The 27,674-nt window shown below is 35.8% G+C and overlaps 1 protein-coding gene across 1 annotated transcript in view; it reads left to right on the forward strand.

Annotated features, from left to right (window-relative positions):
* Positions 1-24,814, forward strand: part of CPLX4 (complexin 4) — a 42,576-nt gene extending 17,762 nt beyond the window's left edge. The window contains exon 3 of the mRNA XM_051969559.1: positions 23,263-24,814. Coding sequence (XP_051825519.1) covers positions 23,263-23,490 — 228 coding nt within the window. The 3' untranslated portion in view covers positions 23,491-24,814. The remainder of the gene's footprint in view (positions 1-23,262) is intronic.
* Positions 24,815-27,674: the final 2,860 nt, after the last annotated feature.

The raw sequence follows: 27,674 nt of genomic DNA on the forward strand, positions 1-27,674 counted from the left end.
ATGATGAAAGTGAACAAATATCTAGATTTTTAAATTTCTAAAGTTTCCCCCACAAAAATCACACTTCATTAAGAAATATATTGAACTAGATGTTCTCTAGTCTTTCAGATCTAGAATTCTATTATCCTATAGCACCTAAAAATAATTAAAGTAGTCCATAGTCATGTTAAATTCAAAATTAGTTGTACCCATTGTATCTGAATCTGACTCAGTGAGTCAGTCTCTCAATACCCAATAAGGACTGCAATTCATCCATGATGAAGATGCAAATCTTCAACAAGTAGATAACCCAACTTTGCTGAGATCTTTTGATTTTTTTTCTAGAACTTTTAGATCTTTTGATATTATGAGGGTACCAATACAATGTGTGACCCACCCATCTTTGATCCCTTTCTATTACTACATAATTAAAACAATCTCATTTTCTAAGCACACATCTTTTTGACAAGATCTTTTTTGTTTTTTCCTTATAAAAATGCAATTTTTTCTTTTACTGATTCTTTTTGTTGTTATACCTCTTCATTTCTGAAGGTACTCCTCTCTTCTGCTTACTCAGAGAACCATCTCTTGTAACAAAATATTTAAACAGGTTGGGTAGGGACAGATTCAGCAAAAACCAATCAGCATATCAATTTTTCTGTCAATACACATAATGTTGCATGCTTGTAATCCTCCATGATGGCATATTTTGTGCCACTATTTACACATAATTTATCATTTGGTAGCATGCTGCAATATATGCATATTCACCATATATCTTTCTCTCTCTCATGTTTTTTAAGTGACCTTCAATTTTTATTCCTCAGATCCTGTGGTATTCTATGATTCTAAGTCATATAGTATTTGATCTTAGCTATTGATCATTATAATGGTCCACCATTCAAAAGATTATGATTTCTTCAAAGTAACTGTTGGTATCATAAAATTATTATGTGATTCTCCAACTATAATCCAGACCCTTTCTGTTTGAGTATAGTTAGTATAGTCATTGTGGGATAGAGTCAAGATAAAAGTTGCCTGAGCTCTTCTGAGTTTCTTTTGGAAACAACATTAAATCTCTAAAAGAATTCTGGAGTGACAGAATGCATAAAAAGACAGAGTTAAACAACTTTCCAGCCCAAGACAATTTAGAATGGCTTCACAAAAGGTCTGTCTGTCTTGGGTAACAGGGAAGCACAGCCCAGATCAGGGAGTATCTGAGAGAGCCATTAAAAGCCACAGCACAAATCAGTATCTGAGACCTTTTGATTCTGGCTCAGCAGATCAGTTGTAAGACATCCAGTCCCAATATTGTGGTCAAACTGCAAACTCTGAAACCCAGGGCATAACAGAAACAACTAGGCTAGGCTACCCTAATGCAGTGAAAAACTGCCAATCCCAGAGGCCCTGGCAAGGAAAATGACCCGGATCCTGTCCTTAGTGCAAGAAGTTTGGGACAATGTCCCTTGTACTCTAGAAGCAGAGCTCAACTTTTAAAAATGAGCCAAGAGAGAGAGAGAGAGAGAGAGAACCCTGATCATAGAAAGCTACTATGATGAGAGGGAAGACCCAAATACAAATTCAGAAAAGGACAATGTCAAAAGGCCTACATGTGAAGCTTTAAAGGAGAATATAAATTGGTCTCAGACCCAAAAAGTTCTCTTGGAAGAGCTCAAAAAGGATTTAAAAAATCAAGAGAGGTAGAAGAAAAATTGGGAAAAGAAATGAAAATTATGCAGGAGAATTATTGTAATACTCTCTCTAAAATGTACAGTCCAAATCCTTTATTGTCTCTTTCAAAGTCTTATCTCCTTTCCTGGAGCCCAGTTAGCTTTCTTATAGTCCAGATCCTTTATTATCTCCTTCCGAGGGCTGGGCAGCTTTCTGGAGACCCTTTCAGAGTCTTGATTTCAGTGGAAAAATGAAGGAGAGCCTGCCACCAAGGTGGTGTGAGATGGGATGAATGGATGTGGCTGTGAGTCCCCACTTATAAGCTCCACACTGAGTACAGACCAATCATTGTTTCACTAGGAAACTGTTATTTGTTGTAGGATCAAATCAATGTTAAACTAGATTTAGCCATTGTCTCCTCACTTCCACTTAGTACCCTTATTTCAGGTTCCAGGCCCATAACATCTCCTTATAGAATTAAATCAGTCATACCAAACCATGCTAAATTAGCTAACTATTGTCTCTGTCAATTCCACTGACTTAGTACCTTTTAAGAATCCTTTGTTTCAAGTTCAGAGTTCTGGCCCATAACAAATTATAACAAAAGAATCAACAGCTTGGAAAAAAGAAGCACAAAAATTGACTGAAGAAAACAACTCTTTTAAAAGTAGAATTGCCCAAATAGAAAAGGAGGTACAAAAGTTAACTGAAGAAAATCATTCCTTTAAAATTAAAACTGGGCAAGTGGAAGCTGATGACTATGAGACATCAAGTATCAATCAAAATCAAAAGAAAGAAAAGATGAAAGAAAATGTAAAATATCTCATTGGAAAAATGACTGACCTAGAAAATAGATTTAGGTGATATAATTTTAAAATTATTGGACTACCTGAAAGTAATGACCAAAAAAAAAAAGCCTGAATATCATCTTTCAAGAAATTATTAAGGAAAACTGTTCTGATGTCTTAGAATCAGAGGGTAAAATAATAAGTAAAAGAATCTACCAATCACCTCCAGAAAGAGATCTCAAAGTGAAAACTTCAAGGAATATTGTATTCAAATCCCAGAACTATCAGGTCAAGGAGAAAATATTGAAAGCATCCAGAAAGAAACAACTCCAATATCAAGAAGTCAATTTTGGATTATACAGGACTCAGTAGTTTCTACATTTAAGAATTGGAGGGCTTGAAATATATTCCAGAAGGCAAAAAATCTTGGATTACAACCAAGAATTAACTACCCTGCAAAATTGAAGGTATTTTTTTCAGGGGAAAAGATAGATAATCAATAAAATAGATGACTTTCAAACTTTCCTAATGGAAATAGTAGAACTGAAAACAGTTCATCATCTATTTGCAATATCTGCTCAAAAAAATATGTACTGATGGACTAGCTGTGTAGAAAATCCATCCAATTGAATTTGAAAGAGAAAGACATTTCATTTTGGACTCTGGCTCCTGAAATATGCAAGTTTCTAAAAAGTACCACAGGCAGAAATCCTATACTTTTACAAAAAGAAGAAAATGGGGAGGATAGAATTGTATATGTGTTTTCCAATTTTCACTAAAGTTTTTAAAAGATGATCTGAGGTTTAACCAGAGGCAATGTCAATGGAGCACAAACTCTACCTAACCTTTCCAATCTTCCCAAAGAACAATATAAACTTAGTGATATGTCAAGAACTAACCATACCTAGGTTCATAGAAGGCATCACTAATTCGGTTAAAGAATGAAGACTCTTTTAGCCATAGCAACTCTTGAAGATCATTTACTAAGTTGAAATAGTTCACAAAAATTAAATGCTGGCTCTGTGAAGGATTGAAGTATATATTAGTTAAAGATTAGCGGATTAGCCTAGCAAGACATCTAAATGTGCTTGTGGTTCTCTGAATGGCATGATTAGAGAAGATACACTGTCCCAAATATCCTCCACTCCAAAATTTTTTTAAAATGTCACTATTAGAGTTTCATTTCTTTGGATTCCACTTCCCACTAACATCTTTTAAAAATATAATGGATGAGTTGCTGATCAAATGATTTCCTCTTTCCAAACTAGACTTAGTGCAGGCCTTGTATAACACTTAAAAAGATAATTTTCAGTTCTGATTGGCACAGCTTCATTAGACACTTAAAAAAAAAAACACAGAATTTTTATTGCATCCCTGGATCAATTAGGAAAAAAAATGTATTTGGTTTTGTTTGAGGTTCAGCAATTTGTTTCAAATATGTTTTTAAAAAGGATTTTTTTTGCAAATCATTGAAAAGATAACTAGTTATAAAAATTTGTCCAAGGGAATATTGTAAATAATCAAAGAAACTCAAACACCTCCAAAAGAATATAAAATCAGTAGAAACAAGTTTTCTGTCTTATCATATTCAAATTAGTCCCTATAAGAATTACAAATCTTAGTGACAAATCATTATTTTAAAGTAAATGGTGTTCTTGCTATAAGGGAGAAGCAAAGTTGCTAGATTCGCATTGGAATGATATCATTTTCTTCACTTGAACTAAAATAAAGAATTATTTTCTGAACAAAACCATCAGGCTATTTTGAGACTAAAATATGCCCCTCCTCTTAGCAAACCCCAAATCCATATGCAAGTCAAACCAAATTAATAAGAGAAAAGGGTTCCATAATGAACCATAATCCTATTAACAGAATTGTCAATCTTGGTTAGTCATTGAAAAAAAATGTCTCACCCCCCACTGAGGAATATGATTTATTTACACCTGGTGTTTGTCTCTTCTATGTAGGGCATCATTTATTTGGATTTTGCCATGGGCCTTCTTTGAATTTAATTGAAAATGTATTGAATAAAGCAGTTGTCTTTAAAAGTATACATTTAGAAGATAGATAGATAGATGACAGATAGATAAATAGATAGATAGAGATATATATTATCACAATTAAATCCTTGAATTGTTTTTAGAAAAGAAAAGTCCCAGATGTCCCTAGCTTGAATCTTGGAGAACTGGACTCGTCTATTATTCAATACAATGCCTACTTCATGACAGATACTCAGTAAACACAGATCATCAGAATCTATTTTCTAATAATTCAAACCCTAAACCAGTGTGGGAAAGTAATGACTGAGTAACTAAGGAGGGGAAGAACGATAGTAACAGCAATAACAGCAGTAAACCTCTGGCTTTCTTCTTGAAAACAAGTATTTCTGGTGCATCTTTCACAGAACCCCCACTAAAATCAAATATGTGTATCAAATTTTTTGGTAGCTCATCTCCAAAATTCTCTTACCTTTGATTTCATAGGTGTGTAAAATTTCCACTTTATCTTTGACTCTCAGTTGCTTGGAACATTGATAGGATAAATCACTTGTCCACAGTTGTGTGGCATCAGAACTTGGACCCAGGATGACTTTGAGCTCCTTTTTCTGTATACTATGACTTTTCCCTTGACATACATTTAAATGAAATACTATTTATTTAAGTTTTCTGGAAGAATTTTATTATATTATTTGATGGCTTCTATGTTTGGGCATATCAATGACTATGTCTTTGATTGTATAGTCTTTAAGGGTACACCCTGCACAATCTAAGGTGTTTTTCCACCCTAACAGGACCATTCACAACAAAGTATTTGATGAATTTTTTTTCATTAATGACAACGACAATTCCCATTGAGTCTGAGGCTCTACAATGACCAAATACCTAGTCCAAAACAAAAACAAAACAAAAATATCCATCATACTAGTTACTTGTCACCATGTAGACCACAATCCCAGTTGTTTACTGAAATATTTTTTTTCTTGTTTTAGTCAAACTTTTTTTAGACAACTCTACCATGTAGAGAGTGAGATATGGTGTATGCAAGGGTCTGCTGAACGATTTGAGACCCCTCCCCACTTTAAGAAGCTATGATACCATCACTGGAACATGATGGAATATGAGTTTAGAATCCCAGCTCAAAATCTGTACAAAGACTAATGCCACTTTGGGAGATCTGTGAGGTGTCAAAGATTGAAATTCACAGCACAGGAACAGTAAACAGTTATTTTACTCTTATGGAGAAAATTAACAGTAAATGTCTGAAAGAGAAAAAATAGTTTGTTTGTTTTTTTTAAATAGGGCAGTTTCTTATACCATGGACACAGCTAAAAATGCTTTATCTCATGAACATAATTTCTATTTTTGAGAGTTTGGAGAGATTATGAGGATCAGAGACAAGGTCTAGTTCCTCATATTTCTTGTCATATGAATCAGAAAACTCAATTTTATATTTACTAGTGCTAAATGGTTTTGATGACTGGCACTTTACAATATAGAGGTCTGAAAATGCAATTTCTCTTTCCTTTCATTAATTTCATTATTTCCCCTGATATGTTATATCTTTTGTTCCTCAAAATATACCTTTGGAAATTTGATTGGTGCAATATTAACTCAATAAATTTTAAAAAATAACAGAGTATCTGAGGTTGGCTATAAAGGACAAAGTGGGATAATACATGCTAATTCTACAATAGACAACAAAAAATTATCATTTATTAGCTTAGTTAAACAAAATGCAGATAAGTTTCCAAACACAAAGATTAAGACTAGGAATTCACCAAGACACTGTGGGACTCCAGTGTTTATGGGTAAATAAATGGTTAACATTAATCATCCCACTCTTACTTTGGGCGGGGGGGGGGGGAAGATGGGAAGCGCTACCAGCCCCCTGATGTTGCCAGTCTTTCATTCATTCATCCATTGGTTTATTCAGACTTGGGACGTCCATCCCCTCTTGAACACTTCCTGCTGCTAGCACTGATGTTGGCTCATATCAGCTTGTAACCACTGTCATGTCTCATTTTAGGGATGTAATGAGGCATTAATGCTGATCTTTGATGTGTGAGCTGTGTCAAAATATCCTGGTTTCCCCAGCACTGGATTGGTCCACAGCACCAGTAAACTTAGACAAAACAGTCATTGTTTGAGTTACCAACACTATCCCCATCAGGAGAGCTGTTCAGCAGGAAAACAGGAAATGGGCCTGAGTGATGCCCACTATATATATATATATATATATACACACTCTGCCTCTGTTCTTTTAACTATTTTATTCTGGTTCCTTCTTTCAGGTTTAGTTCCATTTCTATGTTATTAGTTGTTGTATTCTTTATCCCATGGACTCATTCAGCAGAAGGTAGTATACTAGAAGGGATGTTTGACATGGAATCAAGAGACATGGGTTTGAATTTATACAATAGCCCTTATTAATCATATAGTGAAGCAAATCCCTCTACTTCCCTTAGTGTTGATTTCCTCATATGAAAAGGTGAGAAAACCTTAAAATACTACAGAAAGGAGCGATCATCAAGAGCAAGAACAACAATCTCAAGATGTCCAATGCTGTTTTCTTTTTCCCACTGGATTGTGACTTCCTTGAGGACAGAGATTGTCCTTTGGCTCTTTAAATATCCCCAGTGCTTAGGACAGTGTATGGCACAAAGTAGACATTTAATAAATGTATATTGATTAATTGGTTGGTTTCCTGTAAAAACAAATGATATTTTTAAAAAGCAAGCTGAAAATATTTGTTGTTAAAGTAGAAATATAATTATGCCTCTTTGATCCAATAATTCCATTGTTGGCAATATACCTTGAAAGTATTAGTGAAGAAGGGAAAGGGACCTGTATGTGCCAAAATGTTTGTGGCAGCCCTGTTTGTAGTGGCTAGAAGCTGGAAAATGCCCATCAATTGGAGAATGGTTGAGTGAATTGTGGTATATGAATGTTATGGAATATTATTGTTCTGTAAGAAATAACCAGCAGGATGAATACAGAGAGGACTGGTGAGACTTACATGAACTGATGCTGAGTGAAATGAGCAGAACCAAGAGATCATTATATACCTCAACAATGATACTGTTTGAGGATGTATTCTGATGGAAGTGGATCTCTTCGATAAAGAGAGCTAATTCAGTTTCAGTTGGTCAAGGATGGACAGAAGCAGCTGCACTCAAAGAAAGAACACTGGGAAATGAATATAAACTGCTTGCATTTTTGATTTTCTTCCCGGGTTATTTCTACCTTCTGAATCCAATTCTCCCTGTGCAACAAGAGAACTGTTCGGTTCTGCACACATATATTGTATCTAGGATATACTGTAACCTATTTAACATGTAAAGGACTGCTTGCCATCTGGGGGAGGGAGTGGAGGGAGGGAGGGAGAGGAAAAATCAGAACAGAAGTGAGTGCAAAGGATAATGCTGTAAAAAATTACCCTGGCATGGGTTCTATCAATAAAAATTTATTTATTTATTTTTTATTATTATTATTATTTTTGCCCTTCAGGAACTTACATTTTATTTATTTTATTTTATTTAATAATAACTTTATATTGGTCAAAGGATATGAAAAGACAATTTTCAGATGATGAAATTGAAACTATTACCACTCATATGAAAGAGTGTTCCAAATCACTATTGATCAGAGAAATGCAAATTAAGACAACTCTGAGATACCACTACACACCTGTCAGATTGGCTAAGATGACAGGAAAAAATAATGATGAATGTTGGAGGGGATGCAGGAAAACTGGGACACTGATGCATTGTTGGTGGAGTTGTGATCCAACCATTCTGGAGCGCAATCTGGAATTATGCCCCAAAAGTTATCAAATTGTGCATACCCTTTGATCCAGCAGTGTTTCTACGGGGCTTATACCCCAAAGAGATACTAAAGAAGGGAAAGGGACCTGTATGTGCCAAAATGTTTGTGGCAGCCCTGTTTGTAGTGGCTAGAAACTGGAAAATGAATGGATGCCCATCAATTGGAGAATGGCTGGGTAAATTGTGGTATATGAAAGTTATGGAATATTATTGTTTTGTAAGGAATGACCAGCAGGATGAATACAGAGAGGCTTGGAGAGACTTACATGAACTGATGCTAAGTGAAATGAGCAGAACCAGGAGATCATTATACACTTCGACAATGATATTGTATGAGGATATATTCTGATGGAAGTGAATTTCTTTGACAAAGAGACCTAACTGAGTTTCAATGGATAAATGATGAACAGAAACAGCTACACCCAAAGAAAGAACACTGGGAAACGAATATCAACTATTTGCATTTTTGATTTTCTTTCTGGGTTATTTTTACCTTCTGAATCCAATTCTCCCTGTGCAACAAGAGAACTTTTCGGTTCTGCAAACATATATTGTATCTAGGATATACTGCAACATATGTAACATATATTGGACTGCTTGCCATTTAGGGGAGAGGGTGGAGGGAGGGAGGGGAAAAATCAAAACAGAAGCGAGTGCAAGGGATAATGTTGTAAAAAATTACCCTGGCATGGGTTCTGTCAATAAAAAGTTATTTAAAAAAAAAGAAAGTATTAGTGAAAGCAAAAAAAATAGAGTTTCATAGCAGCATTATATATAATTTCAAAAAGCTGAAAGCAACCTGAATGGCCAACAAGAGGATGCTTAAGCAAATCATGGGTATTATAATGAAATTTAAACTAACATGCAAGCAAACTATAAAGAAATATGAATACATGTTCATGAAGTTATACAAAGTGATCAAAACAGAAGCAGAAAAATGGAATAAACATTTAACTATGACCACATAGGAAGAAAAGTGAATGAGAATAAATAGACAAAGAATGCTGATGTGACTTTAGAGTGACTGAAAAACTTTTTATTTTGCATTGAACTTAGTTGATGCATAAATAGTTAGCAAGAAAGCTTAAAAACTTAAAAGAAATTTTTGCTGGTTGTATTGATGTTCAATTTTAAATTTTAATAAAATACCTCATTATAAAGAGCAAATGAGTAGTCCATATAGACTATCGTTATAAGAAAACTAGAACCTCACAATCGTTTCTAATTACATTGTTATCTACAGGTTAATTATGACACAGTGTCAATGAAACCAAGTCAGTGAACCCAATGAAGTCATGGGCCTAATCCCAATGTGAGCCAATTAGCTTCATTCCATTTCATAATCATAAGCTAACCATGTCTTTCAGTCTAGGCTAAGGGTGGAGGAAAGGGGAACAGAGAAAGAGGAGAGTTTGGGTGACTCAAAATCATCTCTCACAATTATTTGAAAATCAATTTGAAGCATATCTTGCTATTGGTAGGTCAGTGTCACCATCTTTGTTAATGAAATCTAGCAGCTAAGGAGTACTTTTAAGATCTGCAAAGTACTGTACATATATCATCTCATTTGATCCTCATAACAAGAGGGCACTATATTATTCCTATTTTACAGATAAGTAAACTGAGACTGACAATGCTAAGTAACATGCCCAAGGCCACCTAGTAAGTGTCTGCAGGTCTTCCCTTATCCATTCAATCACCTAGCTGGCACATGAAATGACATCATTTTATCATACAAGTCCTAGTTGACCGCATCCGGGAAGCTGTTTTTTGTTTTGTTTTACTGCAATTTTAAGCACACTTGCCTAGTAAGAAGCAGCTTCACATGTACCAATCATGCCAACTCAAGCCTATAAAAGGAGAGCAAACATTGCAAGTGGGTGGGGGATATGTTGAAATGAGAATGAATACTTCTTATGGTGGGAAATTCTCTGCCACATGCAAAGAACTCTATTCACCTCAAAAAGATTTGGATTAAACTCCTCGATCTCAGAGTCAAAGGATCAGAGATTTCAACCTGGAAGGAACCTTCAAGGTTATCTAAACCAACCCTTCATTTTACAGATGGGAAAAAGAGAACTGGAGAGGTGACATTATGTGCCCAAAGTAACACAGAAAGGACGTGGCATAGCAGGCATTTGAAACCTGCTCTTCTCACTAACATTCAACATTATCCCCACGCTGAGGGAAAGTACTTGGCAATCTGCAAAGTGCTACATGAAAGTTAGCTATTGTGATTAATCACAACTATAATGAAAATGGTGGCAATTAGTTTAGGCCAGGACTAGGAGTCAAGGTCTGAGTGTGAATTCTGCCTTAGACACTTAGCTGTGAGACCCTAAACAAATCCTATAATGTATCTGTGTCTCGGTTTTCTCACTTGAAAAATGGTAATAACAGTAGTACTTACCTTACCTTACAGAGTTGTAAGAATCAAATGTTAACATATGTATTTTGCAAAATTTAAAGTGCTACATAAATGCTAGCTATTGTTATTATCATGTAATGTGAATCTAGTCTCCCCACTTCACAAGGTAGGTGTATAACATCAACAGGAACCACTAGTCATCCTACTGCTCAAGGAAGTGACAAAACAGAGCTAAGTCCAAAACAAAACTATAATTTTTGACATCATCTGTGCCCCTCAACACTGCACAGCAAATTCTTCTATCCATCTCTGATTGAGCCCTCTGGATGCTCTGTCAGAGCTCTTCCAAACTCTCCTCTCTTCTCATGCTTCCAATTCTATCCCCATCCCATTTCTCTTAGCAGGTTTCCTTTGCTTGCTACATTCCTGAAGAGATTGAAACCATCTATTATGAGCTTCATCTCCTTTCCTGCCATGTCCTTAAAAATCCATTTGCTCTCCTCTCTCCTTCTCTCTTTCTTTCTGCCTATTTCTCCGAGTCTGTCTGTCTTCCTCTCTCCTTTTCCCCCATGTCCTTAAAAGTCCCATTTGCTCTCCTCTCTTCCTCTCTCTTTCTTTTTGCCTATTTCTCTGAGTCTGTCTGTCTTCCTCTCTCTCTCTCTCTTCCTCCTTCCCTCTTTCCCTCTTTCCCTTCTTCCTCTCTCTTTTTTTCTCTCTCTCTCTTTCTCTCTTCTCTTTCCCTCTCCTCCTCTTCTTTCTCTTCTATTTTTCATCTTTTTAGCATTCTCTTCCCTCTTCCTTTCCTTCCTCTTCCTTCTCTAGTCTTCCCCTTTTATCTTCTCTTTTTCTCCTTCATTCCCTCCTTCTGCTCTACCTTTCACTTGTACTTCTTCTTCATCCTATCTCTCTTCCTCCTTATATCTCCTTCCTTACTCATCTTCAGTCTTTCTCCTTCTCATAGCTCAAGTCTCCTGCATCTAAAAAAATCCTTCCCTTCCAATTGATAAATGGTCAAAGGATATGAACAGACAATTCTCAGATGAAGAAATTGAAACTATTTCTAGCCATATGAAAAGATGCTCCAAGTCATTATTAATCAGAGAAATACAAATTAAGACAACTCTGAGATACCACTGCACACCTGTCAGATTGGCTAAAATGACAGGGAAAGATAATGTGAAATGTTGGAGGATATGTGGGAAAACTGGGACACTGATACATCGTTGGTGGAATTGTGAATACATCCAGCCATTCTGGAGAGCAATTTGGAACTATGCTCAAAAAGTTATCAAACTGTGCATACCCTTTGACCCAGCGGTGTTACTACTGGGCTTGTATTCCAAAGAGATCTTAAAGAAGGGAAAGGGACCTGTATGTGCAAAAATGTTTGTGGCAGGTCTCTGTAGTGGCCAGAAACTGGAAACTGAGTAGATGCCCATCAATTGGAGAATGGTTGGGTAAATTAAAGTATATGAAAACTATGGGATATTATTGTTCTTTGTTGATATTGTTGATATTAATGAGCAGCAGGAGGATTTCAGAAAGGCCTGGAGAGACTTGCATGAACTGAGTGAAATGAGCAGGGCCAGGAGATCATTATATACTTCAACAACGATACTATATGATGATCAATTCTGATGCTCGTGGCCCTCTTCAGCAATGAGATGAACCAAATCAGTTCCAATAGAGCAGTAATGAACTGAACCACCTACACCCAGCAAAAGAACTCTGGGAGATAACTAAGAACCATTACATTGAATTCCCAATCCTTATATTTTTGCCTGCCTGAATTTTAGATTTCCTTCACAGACTAATTGTACAATATTTCAGAGTCCGATTCTTTTTGTACAGCAAAATAATGGTTTGGTCATGTATATTTATTTTGTTTTAATTTATGCTTTAATATATTTAACATGTATTAGTCATCCTGCCATCTAGGGGAGGGGGTGGAAAGGAGGAGGGGAAAAATTGGAACAAAAGGTTTGGCAATTGTCAATGTTGTAAAATTACCCATGCATATAACTTGTAAATAAAAAGCTATTTAAAAAAATCCTTCCCTTGAATTTGCCATTCCATCCAACTATTGTCCTACATCTTTCCACCATAGTATAGCTAATTTCTCTTTCTCTCTTTTTTTTTTACTGTAGCCCCTTTCATTTTATTTTTATTATTAAAACTTTTTATTTACAAAACATATGCATGGGTAATTTTCAACACTGACCTTTGCAAAATTTTGTTCCAAATTTTTCCCTCCTTCCCCTCACCTCCTCCCATAGATGGCAGGTAGTGCAATACATGTTAAATATGTTAAAATATATGTTAAATCCAATATATGTATACATATTTATCCAGTTATCTTGCTCTACAAGAAAAATTGGATCTAGAAAGAAAAAAAACCTGAGAAGGAAAACAAAATGCAAGCAAACATCTACAGAAAGCGTGAAAATGCTATGTTGTGGTCCATACTCAGTCTATGGTCCTCTCTCTGGGTATATATGACTCTCTTCATCACTGAACAATTGGAACTGGTTTGAATCATTTCATTGTTGAAGAGAGCCATGTCCATCAGAATTGATCATCGTATAGTCTTGTTATTGCCAGGTATAATGATCTCCTGGTTCTGTTCATTTCACTTAGCATCAGTTCATATAAATCTCTCCAGGCTTCTCTGAACTCATCCTGTTGGTCATTTCTTATAGAACAATAATATTCCATAACATTCATGTACCATAATTTATTCCAGTATTGGAATTCTCCAATTGATGGGCATCCATTCAGTTTCCAGTTTCTAGCCACTACAAAAAAGATCAGCCACAAACATTTTTGCCATGTGGATCCCTTTCCCTACTTTAAGATCTCTTTGGGACATAAGCCCAGTAGAAAGACTGCTAGGTTAAAGGGTTTGCACAGTTTGATAACTTTTTGAGTTATCAAATTGTGCAAACCCTTTAACCTAGCAGTTAAACTTGCTCTCCAGAATGGTTGGATCCATTCACAGTTCCATCAACAATGTTTGTGTCCCAGCTTTCCCACATTCCCTCCAACATTCATCATATCTTTTCCTGTCAGGTCTGCCTGCTAATCTGAGAAGGTGTGTAGTGGTATCTCAGAGTTGTTTTAATTTGCATTGTTCTGATCAATAGTGATTTAGAGCACCTTTTCATATGACTAGAAATAGTTTTAATTTCTTCATCTGAAAATTGTCTGTTCATATCCTTTGACCATTTATCAATTGGAGAATGGCTTGAATTCTTATAAATTTGAGTTCATTCTCTATGTGTTTTAGAAATGAGGTCTTTATCAGAATCTTTGAATGTAAAAATGTTTTCCCATTTTATTGCTTCCTTCTAATCTTGTCGGAATTAGTTTTGTTTGTACAAAACCTTTTTAACTTAATATCAAAATTATCTATTTTGTGATCAATAATGATCTCTAGTTCTTCTTTGTCACAAACTCCTTCCTCTTCCACAGATCTGAGAAGTAAACTATCCTATGTTCTTCTAATTTGTTTATAATATCAGTTTTTATGTCTAGATTGTGAATCCATTTTGACCTTATCCTGGTATATGGTATTAGGTGTGGATCAATTCCTAGTTTCTGTCATAGTAAAGCTAATCTCCAAAAAAGCTTGGACTATTATGTCTTCCTTCCACTTCCTCATCAACAAACCTCTTGCAGGTTGACTTCTGACTCTATTCCTTCACAGTAACTATTCTTTCTAAAGTAACTATTGATTACATTTTAAAAGTTTTATTAAATCTTTATTTATACCATGGTCATATCTCAGTAACATCCACACATAAATGTAGACTTCTATTATGTGACAATAAAAATCAGTTAACATATATCAGTCAATGGGACACTAATACATTGTTGGTGGAACTGTGAACAGATCCAGCCATTCTGGAGAGCAATTTGGAACTGTGCTCAAAAAATTATCAAACTGTGTATACCCTTTGTTCCAGCAGTGCTACTACTGGGCTTATACCCCAAAGAGATATTAAAGAAAAGAAAGGGACCTGTATGTGCCAAAATGTTTGTGGCAGCCCTGTTTGTAGTGGCAAGAAACTGGAAACTGAGTGGATGCCCACCAGTTAGAGAATGGCTGAATAAGTTATGGGATTTGAATGTTATAGAATATTATTGTTCTATAAGAAATGATGAGGAGGATGATTTTAGAGAGGCATGGAGAGACTAACATGAACTGATGCTGAGCGAAATGAGCAGAACCAGGAGATCATTATATACAACAATGTCAATATTATATAATGATCAATTCTGATGAACATGAACATGAACATGAACATCCAACAATAAGATGATTGATGCCAATTCCAATGCGATGAAGAGAGCCATCTATATCCAGAAAGAGGACTATGGGAACTAAATGTGGATCACAACATAACATTCTCACTCTTTTTAATGTTGTTCACTTGCATTTTGTTTTTTTTACTCATTTTCTTTATGATATGATTTTTCTTGTGCAACAAGAGAATTTTATAAATATGTTTGTGGATTTAACATATATTTCTACCATGTATAACATATATTGGATTGCTTGCCATTTAGGGGAGGAGGTGGGGGAAAGAGGGGAAAATCTGAAACACAAAGCTATGCAAGGGTCATTCTGTGCATATGTTTTAAAAATAAAAAAAAAATTATCAGTCAAGGGGTCAGCTAAGTGGTGCAATGGATAGAATACCAGCCCTGAAGTCAGGAAGGACCTGAATTCAAATCTGCCCTCAGACACTTAACACTTCCTACCTTTGTGACCCTGGGCAAATCACTTAACCCCAGTTGCCTCAGGATAATATGTGTGTGTGTGTATGTGTGTGTACAAATACACACACACACATACACACAGATATATACACATCAGTCAATACATTTAATTGCCCTAATAATCTAAACCTTTAATCCACCACTTTTTTTTTTTATTTTACCAAGAGAGACAGTTATTTTCACCATCAATTCCTGGAAACCAAGACTAGGGATTGTCTATAATCTGAATTCTAATTTCTTTCAGTGTTGTTTTCATTTATACTATTTCAGTCAGGGTATGTCTTGTTCTTTTGATCTTCAATTCTGAATTGGCTCATGAAGATCTTCCCATGTTTTTCTGAATTCATATTAATAATATCTTATGATACAATAGTGTTTCACTATATCCACACACCCTAGTTTGTTTAAGCATTCCAAATTGAATGGACACACACATTGTTTCAATTATTTATTACCTTAAAATGATTTTCTCACCTAATCCCAAGTTGTTTTCCTGAGTTGTTGGGTCAATTCACAGTTCCACCAAGAATGTAATATTATTCTTGATTTCCTATCATCATTTCAATATATTTTTCTTTTTTTCTAATAGTATTTTCCATCCCAATTCGATTTTCCTTTCCTTTTTTTATTATAGTAAGTTTATTTTTAATACACATTGCTTTTTGAATCAAGTTAAGAAAGAACAATCAGAGCAAATGGGAAAAATCATGGGAGAGATAAAAAACCAGAAAAAGGAAGTGAACATAGCATGTGTTGATTTACATTCAGTCTCCTTAGATCTTTTTCTAGATGCAGATGGCATTTTCTATCCAAAGTTTATTGCTTTGAACAATCTATATGCTTTGGATCCCTGAACCACTGAGAAGAACCAAGATTCATTATATCACATTCTTGCTGTTACTTCATACCATATGTTCCTAGTTCTGCTTGTTTCACTCAGCATCAGTTCATGCAAATCTTTCCAGGCCTTTTTATAATTAGCTTTTTCATCATTTTTTATAGAACAATAATATTCCATTACCTTCATGTATCACAGCTTGTTCAGCCATTCCCCAATTTATGGGCATGCACTCCTTTTTCAGTTCTTTGCTACCACAAAAAGAACTGCGGTACAAACATTTTTGCACATATGGGTCCTTTTCCCTCTTTTATGATTTCCGTCATCCCAAGACACTTCAAAGAAGTCATTGTCAATATTATTATTTTTTAAAATTGTTATCTTTGTCAATTTAACAGTGGTGAAGTGAAATTTTAGAGTTGTTTTAATTTACAGTATTAGAAATTTGGAATTTTTCATATGATTATTAATTTTAATAACTTTAATAATAATTAATTTTCATTAATTGTATTATAAACTATCCATTCATGTCTTTTGCTTACTATTGGGGAAACACTTTTCACTTGATGTAAACAAATCACCAATGAGTTTTTCATTGCCATCTCCATCAGACCTTTCTTAATCCTCATCTACATAAGTCTGTAATATTTGACTTGCCTCTTTTTGCTTTTTTTTGCCTCCTTTCTCTTCCCTTGCTTTCTGTTCTTTCCTGGGTTTTCTTCCTGATTGTCTGATCATTGGTCAGACACCTTCACTGGTTCTTCCTCTTAGCCGATGGAGGGGGTATCATACAGAGCCCTTTTCTCATTTGTCTCTACACTCTTGGCACATCATCTACTCCCATACATTCAGTAAAGACTTCTCAGCAGATCCATATCCCCAGTCTGTCCCTTGAGTTCTTATATACCCTGGGCTTCTTGTCATGTGCCCTGTTCTTATCTCTCTTCTCCCCACCTGGAAAACCACTCTATGGGAGATTTTTGGAGACCAACTAATCCTTCCCCACAGTTGATTCATTCAACTTTAGAAATGAAATTGAGTTATTCTGATTGATGAGTGAATTAACCATTCATCATATCTTGTTAGTACTAAACAAAACTTCCCAACCCACCTAACCCTCTACCCCAGTCATCTTGCCATCTGCTTGCCACTATTAATGTGCCTCTCCCTACCTCCTTCCAACTTCTACCTCTTGCTCTGGAAACAGTAATTAAATCATAAATTTCATTGTTTCAGCAAAGAGTATGATAGTCTACTACCTTCTGGATGGCTGCATCCAATGCCCCTATTATTCCTCCAACCAAAACTCCCATCCTTGACTCCCTACACTTACACACACACACACACACACACACACACACACACACACACACAAACAGAAAGAGATGGCCTTCCACTATTAGTATGTAAGTTACTCAAGGCACGTACTGTCTCAGTTTTTAATTTGTATCACCAGAACCTGGCAAAGTGGCACATAATAAAAGATTCATGAACTAGTGGGAAAACCAATAGAACGAGTAATAAAGACTTATCTTTTTTAAAAACTGGAAGATTGGCTAGCAACCTGGGTTGGGTTATTGTGAAGATTAATCAATTAATCATCACAACAGTTTGATGAAGAATCGATTAATCTTTTATGCATTTAGAAGATCAAAAAACCTGGGCCCACCCCATTACATTTGTTATGACACAGTTGTTATTCCTTGTTTTTCTTTTTCCAAGGCAGATTTCATTTCATTTCATTATTTTGCAGTCTAATTGTTTCTTAGAGTTCCTCTGGGGAAAAAGTCCTTGAATTCTTTGTCCATCTTCTACTTTTCTCCCTCCCAAATAAATAAATCTTCAGATGACTGGTGACTATTTTCACCTAGTGTTCCCAGGAGCACCTTCAGGCTCATCATGTCCCAAATATATTCCATCTTCTTTCTGGTTGGTTTACCTGTGACAAAACTCCACTCTAATACATTCTGCACTCAGTCACCAAAGTGATTTTTCTAAGGCACAGGTATAATCATATAACTTCCTATGACTTAATAAAGTCTAGTGGCTCTCTATCACCTCTAAGATCAAAAAAAAAAAAAAAGATCAAATATGAAATATTTTCCTTGTTATTCAAAGCCCTTCTTATTACTCACTGACCTTATCTCATTGGTCCCATGTACTTTGGGATCCACTGTCACCCATCTCTTGGCTCTCTTTCTACCAAGCCACTCCATCTCCTAACTTCAGGTATTTTCACTGTTTTTACATGCGATGCATGGAATACTATCCCTCTTCATAACTTCTGACTTTCTTCAAATCCCACCAAAATCCATCTTTTACAGGAAGCCTTTACTAATCCCTCTAATTCTAGAGCTTCTATTTTGTTGATGATTTCTTATTGATCTTGTATGTGTGTGTGTGTGTGTGTGTGTGTGTATCTTGTTTTTCTGCATCATCTCCATCAGTTTGCGAGCTTCTCAAGACCAAGTCTTTTGTCTTCTTTGTATCTCTTCCCAATGCTTAGCATAATGACAGGCCCACTAATAAATGTTTATTGACCCAACTGACTGATTATGTTTTATGACAACAACGTGATTAGAGAGTTTGGTGAATGAGGAGGATTATTGAAAGAAAACAGATACTAAAGTACTCTCAGGAAAAAAGTGTGGCAAAATCAATCAATAAACTAACAAGCATTTATAAAGTATCTGCTATGTATCAGAAATCATTACTGAACTAGAAGAAAATAAAATCTAAGAAGCAAAGTTCATTTGAAACCTTTGAACAGACTCAGTTATCACTGGACACCATTCCTGATAATGAAAACATAGAAAGCATTGTGTTGGAATCTGTATTGCTTTTTTTGAGCAATACTCTGTTATTGCCAATTTCAGAAACACATCATAAGCCATTTTTGCAATTGCTTTATTTTTTCTTACTTAGGGGTGAAAACACCCCAATTTTGAGAGGGCTTAAAGGTAGGAACATACTCAGTATATACTTGGCCTATAAAATACATCAGCAAAAAACATATTTTTCTATACTTAATGAAAAAAAATACCCAGAGGCTCATGAGCTAGTAGGAAAGCCACTAGCAAAAGTAATAAAGACATAAATACATTTTTAAAATGGAAGATTGGCTAGGAGCCTAGGTTGGGCTATTGTGAGGATTAGCCAATTAATCCTCACAACAGTTTGATGAAGAACTAATTAATCTTTTAAGCATTTAGAGGGTCAAAAAATCTTGGCCTGGGCCAGAGTAACATTTGTTATGACACTGTTATTATTTCATGTCTCTCTTTTCCCAAGGCAGATTTAATTTAATTTAATTTCATTGTTCTAAATTGAATTGTTTCTTAGAGCTCCCCTGGGAAAAGAGCCTTCTGAACTTCTTTTTCCATCATTCACCTTTCTCTTTCTCAAAGCAGCTATTCTTACCCTGATGATAGAAAATCTCGTTCCAGTATTTTTCTGGAGTTACTACTTTTGAGTTTGCATGCTAAACCAGGAGAAATATAAACTGCCTGAGGGAAAGCATGTGGCTGATCCTCCATATTCCCTTTAAAAGATCAACTGTTGTTCAAAGTTTCATAGAATTTCAAGCTTAAAGGGATATTGTTGTTGTTTTCAGTTGTTTTTCAACTGACTCTTCATGACCCCGTTTGAGGTCTTAGCAAAAATACAGGACTAGTTTACCATTTCCAACAAACTCAGTGTGAGTCAGAAAATGGCTAAAACCAGATTTGAACTCAGGAAGAATCTGACTCTAAGCCCAGTTTTCTGTGCACTATGGTGCCACCTATCTAATGTCCTTGGAGACATTAGAAATCATTTAGATAAGGTAGTTAGGTGGTACAGTGGAGAGAGCACCAGCTCTGAAACCAGGAGGATGTGAGTTCAAATCTAGCTTCACCTGGAGCGACCTTAGGCAACTCACTTAATTTCAATTGTTTTACAAACAAAATAAATCATTGAGAAACACAGAGAAGTGGTTTACCTCAGGATGAATAAATAGCATATAGGAGAACAAGGATATGAATCTTGATCTTCTGAGTCCAAATGTAGTTTTTAATTGATAAATCACAGAATCATAATAATGATAGTATTTATGTAACACTTTATGTTTCCCCAAGTGCTTTGCATAGATTCTCTCATGTGAGAATACTTCAAGTATTATTGTAATAATTTTACAAACAGTGCAAATGACTGGCTCATCATCAAACCTAGTAATGTCAGAGGTGGGAATGAAATTCAGGTGTGTTGACCCCAGCTACCTCTCTCTTCCCTACTCCACACTAGGTTAAAATTCATTCACTAATTTACTAAGAATTCATTGACTCATTTTATAAATGAGGATGGGGACAGTCACTCTTCACACTGTCAGAAAATGAAGATATTTCTTTTTATACTTAAACAAAATGTACTCCCCTCTTACTGGAAGTCTAATTCTCAAAGTTGTTGTTCAGTCATTTTTCAATTGTGTTTAACTCTTTGTGACCCAATTTGGAGTTTTCTTGGCAAAGACAGTGGAATGGTTTGCCATTTTCTTCTCCAGCTCATTTTATAGATAAGGAAACTGAGATGAACAGGGTTAAGTGACTTGCCCAGGACACACAGTTAGTAAATGTCTGAGGCCAGATTTGAATTTAGGAAGTTGTCTTTCTGCCTCCAGGCCTGGCACTCTGTGCATTGTGTCACCTGGCTGCCCACACATTTACCCCCAAAACAATCTTGTAAATCAATCAAGGCTCATATTTTCCTAAAGCCACAACAATTTTGGCTGATAGCTTGAAGGTATTTCTTGACAAAGAATCACAGTCTCAGAGTTGGGAGTGACCTCAGGAGTGATGTAGTCCAATTAATACCAAACTTAGAATGCTTTCTACAAAACACAAAAAATTAGTCATCCAGTCTTCCTTTAGAAACCCTTGTATGGCAGCTCATGCTACTTCTGGATAGCTCTAATTCTTGGTATGTTTTTCCTGACATCAAGCGTGTCTCTTTAAAACTCCCACCCATTTTTTCCAGTAGTGCCCTGTAGGGCCAAGGAGAATAAGACTAATCCCTCTTCCATGTGACAGCCCTTTAAATACTTCAAGACAGCTATCCTGCCACCTGGCTAAGTCTTTGCCAGGCTGACTATCACCAGCTGCTTCAACCAGTCATCATCCAGCATGCTTTAAAGCAGGGGTGTTCATCTGAAATAGAAATAGGGGTCACTAAAACACATATATAAGGATCCCAGGGAGCTTCTTAATGACCTTGAAAACCACAAATATAAACTATGTTCTGTTGTATTTTTATCTAATTGGTTAAATATTTCTCAATTCCATTTCCGTCTGATTCAGGCTGCACTCAAGAGTGTTATGGTCACATTGTACCTGTGAATAATAAGTCTGACACCTTTGTTCTTGAATACTCTACCCACACTGGTTGGTGTTCTGCAGCTTGTCACCTAGGTTCAAATCCTGCTTTAGATACTTACTAGCTGTGTGACCTGGGCAAGTCACTTAATCTACCAATGAATGCAGCTTCCTCAGCTGTAAAATAAGAATATTAACGGTTCCGATCTCACAGAATTGTGATAAGTCAAATGAGATAAAATACTATAAATAAAAATAAATGCTTGGCAACCTTAAAAAACTACATACATGTTAGCTATCAATGTCTCCCAAAAATATAGTATGCAGAATTAGATAGATACAATCAGACATGGTTTTGTCAGAATCAAGTATGGTGACATGATCGCTTCTCTTTTTTTCTAGACACTTCATTGTCTGAAGAAAAATCACTTTGTCAAAGCTGTATTATCTTTATAACTTTCAGGGTTGGTGTTAAACAAATTACAAAGTTGGCAAAGTATCTGCCTTTTCTCCCTTACCATTTCCCCCTCCTTCCCACTATTTCGTTTCTTTTTATTGTTCCTTCTCCACTCTCTAACCCAAGACACTCAATGCCATCCTTCTTTGAAAATCTACCTTTAACAAGTTATAATAGTAGTCGTTAATATCTTAGTGTGAATCAAAGGCAAGGCAATTACCTCTCCTAGAGGGATTTTCAAATTAAGCCTTAGATTTCTAATTGCAGAATGAAAGGCATTATCCTTTATTACAGGAATTTTAACCAGCTGGGATCAAGCAGAGGGTTCTTTTGGAGAAAAGTGTTCTTGTTACTTGGAAATGAACCCACATAACCTACCAGTTCTAACTACATACTATAGACTTGTTGTTGAGTCATTTCTGTTGTGTTCAACTCTCTATAAACACATTGGGGTTTTCTTGGCAAAAATACTGGAGTGGTTTGCCTTTTTCTTCCCCAGCTCATTTTACAGATAAAGTAACTGAGACAAACAAGCTTAAGTAACTTGCCCAGGGTCACACAGCTAGTAAATGTCTGAGTCTGGATTTGAATTCAGGTATAACTGATTCCAGGGCTACCACTCTATCTATTGGACCACCTACTTGCCCTTTTTACTTTGTGTATGGTTAGGAAAGTGGCTTCTTTTTGTAATATGATATAGCTTTATAGAGAGGTAGCAAAAAATAGTGGCTACAGGCCAACCTCAGAATCAGGAAAAGCTGGATCCAAGGCCTAATTCTGACATGTACTAGCTATGTCACCAATGTCAACTCATTTAACTTTTTAGTGCCCCAGAAATTCTTTTAAGTTTAAAAGTTATAGAAACCTTGTTATTCTACGTTCACAGAAGGAATTTCCATAGCAGGAGTTCCTTATAATAATGAAATCACAGGACTGAGACAAAATGTGTATCTTTCTATTCAGGATAGATAGATATACAGATATGGGGGAGAGATAGAGAGAGACAAAAACAGAGACAGACAGACAAAGAGAGACAGAGAGAGAAACAGAGACACACACAAAGAGAGAGAGAGAGAGAGAGAGAGAGAGAGAAAGAGAGAGAGAGAACTTTGCTACTCTAACCAAGGTTTGTTTTTATGCAGAAAAATATTATTTAATAATAGAAGACCAAATAGAATTTTTTCATTGAATATTTTTTTTCTTCATTTAGAGTGAAATGGATGAGAATCAAATACAGATGGCTGGAGATGATGTGGACTTGCCTGAAGATCTTCGGAAAATGGTGAATGAAGATCAAGAAGAAGAAGAAGAAAAGGATTCCATCCTTGGACATCTGCAGAGTCTCCAGAACATGGACTTGGATACAATCAAAGAAAAGGCCCAAACCACCTTCACTGAAATTAAACAAACAGCAGAACAAAAATGTTCTGTGATGTAAAAAAAAAATTAGGAACTGGCATAGTCTGATGACAGACAGAATCAAGATCCAGCTGAGAGGGTAGGATTATCATGTGTCATTTTAAAAAGCAACATGTACCTAAAATAGTGACTAGAGTGAGAGAGACCAAGGAGCTGAAGCATCAGACAAATTCATAGTCCTGTAGATTATATAGCACCTTGTTGATGCCAGAGGATATATTTCAAAGGCATAAATTTAGAAATTTGTAAGGTGCAGAAACTACCCTATTTAATGAAATAATCCTTAGAATGATTAGTGAATCATAGGGAAATTCAGACTAAATTCTCTCTCAAGTTTTCTCCTACTCAGTGACTTGTATCATTTTGTGTCTCAATGTCTGGCATCCCTTACTGTAAACCAAATATGGACAGCTGAAAAGACCTGGGGAAAAAAGTGCAAAAAATAGGAAGCACAAAAGCTTACTACAGGTTTACTCCCTTTGTTGTTGCAGAGGCATACAGGCACTGTATGCCAACCTAAAAAGAAGACAAAATGTCAAGTAGACACAAAGTAAGAAAAAAATTGACTATAATTTCTCAGTCTCATGCTGCAAATGACAACTCACTGAAGGCCTGTGTCATCTTCTATTCCCATCTCAACAGGGCTGGTTTTTGTCATCATATTAGCTATAAAACTACATGGGAAGTGCCCTCTTTCTCCCACTAGACATAATCCTGCTGTCTTAGTCTCCTATAACATGGAGTGAAATGGACGATTGTTTGTGATTTTGTGGATTTGAGGTATAATTCACACCATCACCATTCAAGAAAGAGGAAGGATGGAAGGAAGGAAGGAAGGAAGGAGCAGCTGCTCTTGATCAGGAAGAATCCCCCCAGCCCATGTGAATCCAGGATGCTCCAAGACCCTGGGGAGAACAGATCTCATGCTCAGGGATGAATATTAAAGATGTTATTTCTTGAAATGACATCCCTTCTCTCACACCCATCCCCTCCTTTTCATTACTCTGACAAGCTTCTTTGTCCTCCTGTCCCTGTCACCCCAACCACAAAAAAGGCCCCTTGAATGGAAAAAGGAGACATTAAGTGTGTCTTGGGAACTTTCAAAGTTTATGTTTTTCTGTTAAATTATTTCTTCTCTATGATTCCTGTTTTTTGTTTTGTCTGCAAATGGAGGAGACCTTCTATCCCAGTAGTCTCTGGTTCTTTAATTTTTCTTTTCTCAAATCCTTGGCATAAATGAATTACGCTGGGAATTAATAATGATATGAAGATGTTCCCAGCCTCCCTAAATTGATCTGTATATTCCTACTTCCTGAGGAATTGTCCAGCTATCTTCACCAACTGGCACCCATCATTAGCCATGAAATTTACATAAATGACTTCCATAGATAGAATAGGACTCTGGTCCTTCTTCTGAGATGATACATTTTTTAATAAGTATTTTATATTTTTGAATGAATTCTAAGGTTCAGATTTAGGAATTAGTAGGATCAAGACATTTATTACTGATTTAAATCATTGTTAATGAATTAAGCAATCCAAAATATTGTAGAGAGAATTGGGGGGAGGGGGCAGGAAGGAAGTACTTTTAAATATGGATTTGAAATCAGGGAAGCATCATGACATAGTAGGTAGACAGCCAACCAAGATGGTCTGGGTTTAAATCATGCTTCTGATACATATTTTTTGTATCACCCACAGCAAGTCACTTAAATTCTCAGTGCTCTAGCTGACTTTCAAGATTGGAAGAAACTGCACTGTGATCTGCACTGATAGAGGGAATTTCCTCAACAATTTTCTATACCAATGAAATAATTTTTCTTCCCAGAAAACCTAATTGACTGAAGGATTAGCAGGAAATCTGATACTAGAAGCAAGCTGCATTCATTTCAAGTAACATAGCAGATAGAAGCACCTTAGTGATTTCTAAACTCAAAGTTATTCTACTGTAAATGTATTAGGATGTGGAATTATACTGAGAGCTGGTTTATTAACAAGAATTTTCCTGGGAGAAAAAAACTGAGACTATCTCAACCTCTTTTCTTACTGAAGCTTAGGAAGGTCCAGTTTGGGCTCAAAATTCACAATTCAGGGATGGGAATGGAAACTGTTTTTATTGAAGTAGCACTCAGCTTATCCTTAGCTATTTAAATGAGATGGAATTGGTATTTTTGTTTACACTCTCATTTCCAGAAATGTTTCAGTGCTCCAGAGAAGAATTTATCATTGTCACTTCAAGAGCATCCCCCAAATACTGGCTTGAATTAAAGAATAACAACAAAATCTGAATTAAAATAAACAAAAATAAAAGTTTCTTTAGCAGTTTTTAGACAATTCTAAAATCTCAGGGATCTGATTTGATTTGTATTATAACATTATTGGGATCTCTAGGGTTAAACCTCAATGGCTATGTCCACATACAGGACTAAGCACTGCTAGTTCAGCTGCACTGTCATTTCACCCAAATTACTGAAAACCAACAAATTTACACAAATATGACTTCCTTAAAGTTAGAGGGATCTTTTTTTTTCCCCCAGGATATCTTCCATTAGACATATTGGATGATGTGGTCATGAATTCCAGCAAGTTCTGAACACAACTAGTTCTTCTGAATTTATCCTTTTCTGATAAGGGGAATATTTCATCTATCCTACCAGAATTCAGTCTTTCTAGGAGTCTTGGGAGGTAAAGTGAGAGCTAAAGAGACTTCCTTTGTAGAACTTGAGGGAGATTTAAGTAACCAGGCTAGAAGGTTCAACAAAGCTGAAGGGGCTAAAACACAGTTTGCCATAACTATTTCAAGGTCTAGTTCTTTTTCTAAAAAAAAATAGTATTTTTTCCCCAAATAAATTCAAAGGGAGTTTTCAATATTCACCTTTGCAAAACCTTATGTTTGAAATTTGTCTCCCTCTCCCCACTTCCTCCCCTTGACAGTAATCCAATATAGACTAAACATGTACAATTCTTCTAAATATATTTACATATTCATCATGCTGCACAAGACAAATCAGATCAAAAGGAGGTGAAAACATGAAAAAGAAAAAAACAAACAAAACAAAAAAAGGTGAGAATATCATACTTTGGAAACACATTTGGTCTCTGTAGTTCTCTCTTTGGATGCAGATGGCTCTTTTCATCACAAGTATATTGGAATTGCTTGAATCATGTCACTTGAATCACTTGAAAAGAGCCAAGTTCATCACAGTTAGTTATCATGCTATCTTGTTGTTGCTGTGTACAATGTTCTCTTGGTTCTGAAAACCACTTCACTTCACTTAGTATCAGTTCATGTAAGTTTTTCCAGATTTTTCTGAAGTCACCCTGCTCCTCATTTCTTATAGAACAATAATATTCCATTACATTCATATACCATAACTTATTCAACCATTTCCCAACTGATGGGCATCCATTCAATTTCTAGTTCCTTGATACTACAAAAATGGCTGCTACAATCATTTTTTTCACATGTGGGCCTTTTCCCCTCTTTTATGATCTATTTGGGTTATAGACCCAGTAGTGATACTGCTGGATCAAAGGGTATGCCCAGTTTTATAGCTCTTTGGACAGAGTGCCAAATTGATCTCTAGAATGGTTGGATTAGTTCACAACTCCACCAACAATGCATTAGTGTCCCAGTTTTCTCACATTTCCCTCTAACATTTATCATTATCTTTTCCTGTCATTTTAGCTAATCTGAGAGGTATTTGCATTTCTCTAATCCTAGTGATTTAGAGCATTTGACTAAAAGTGGTTTTAATTTCTTCATTTGAAAATTATTCACATCCTTTAGCCATTTATTAATTGTGCAATGATGTGTACAAATTTGAGTTAATTCTCTATATATTTTAGAAATGAGGCCTTTATCAGAAATGTTGACTATAAAATTTCTCCCCAGCTTTCTGCTTCCCTTCTAATCTTGGCTACATTGATTTTGTTCATGCAAAAACTTTTAAATTTAATTTAATCATTTTGTATTTCATAATGTTCCCTAGTTCTTCTTTGGCCATAAATTCCTCCCTTCTCCACAGATCTGAGAAGTAGACTATTCCTTGTTTTCCTAAATTGCTTATAGTATCACCCTTTATGTCTAAATCATGAATTCATTTCGACTCAGGGTCTACTTCTTAGTAACAGAATATATTTACTCCCTTTCTCTTCTTTCTGGATGACCATAAGCAGTTTACTCTCAAATCTCCTAGCAGT

The sequence above is a fragment of the Antechinus flavipes genome, chromosome 1 (assembly GCF_016432865.1).
Source record: "Antechinus flavipes isolate AdamAnt ecotype Samford, QLD, Australia chromosome 1, AdamAnt_v2, whole genome shotgun sequence".
Classification (NCBI taxonomy): Eukaryota; Metazoa; Chordata; class Mammalia; order Dasyuromorphia; family Dasyuridae; genus Antechinus; species Antechinus flavipes.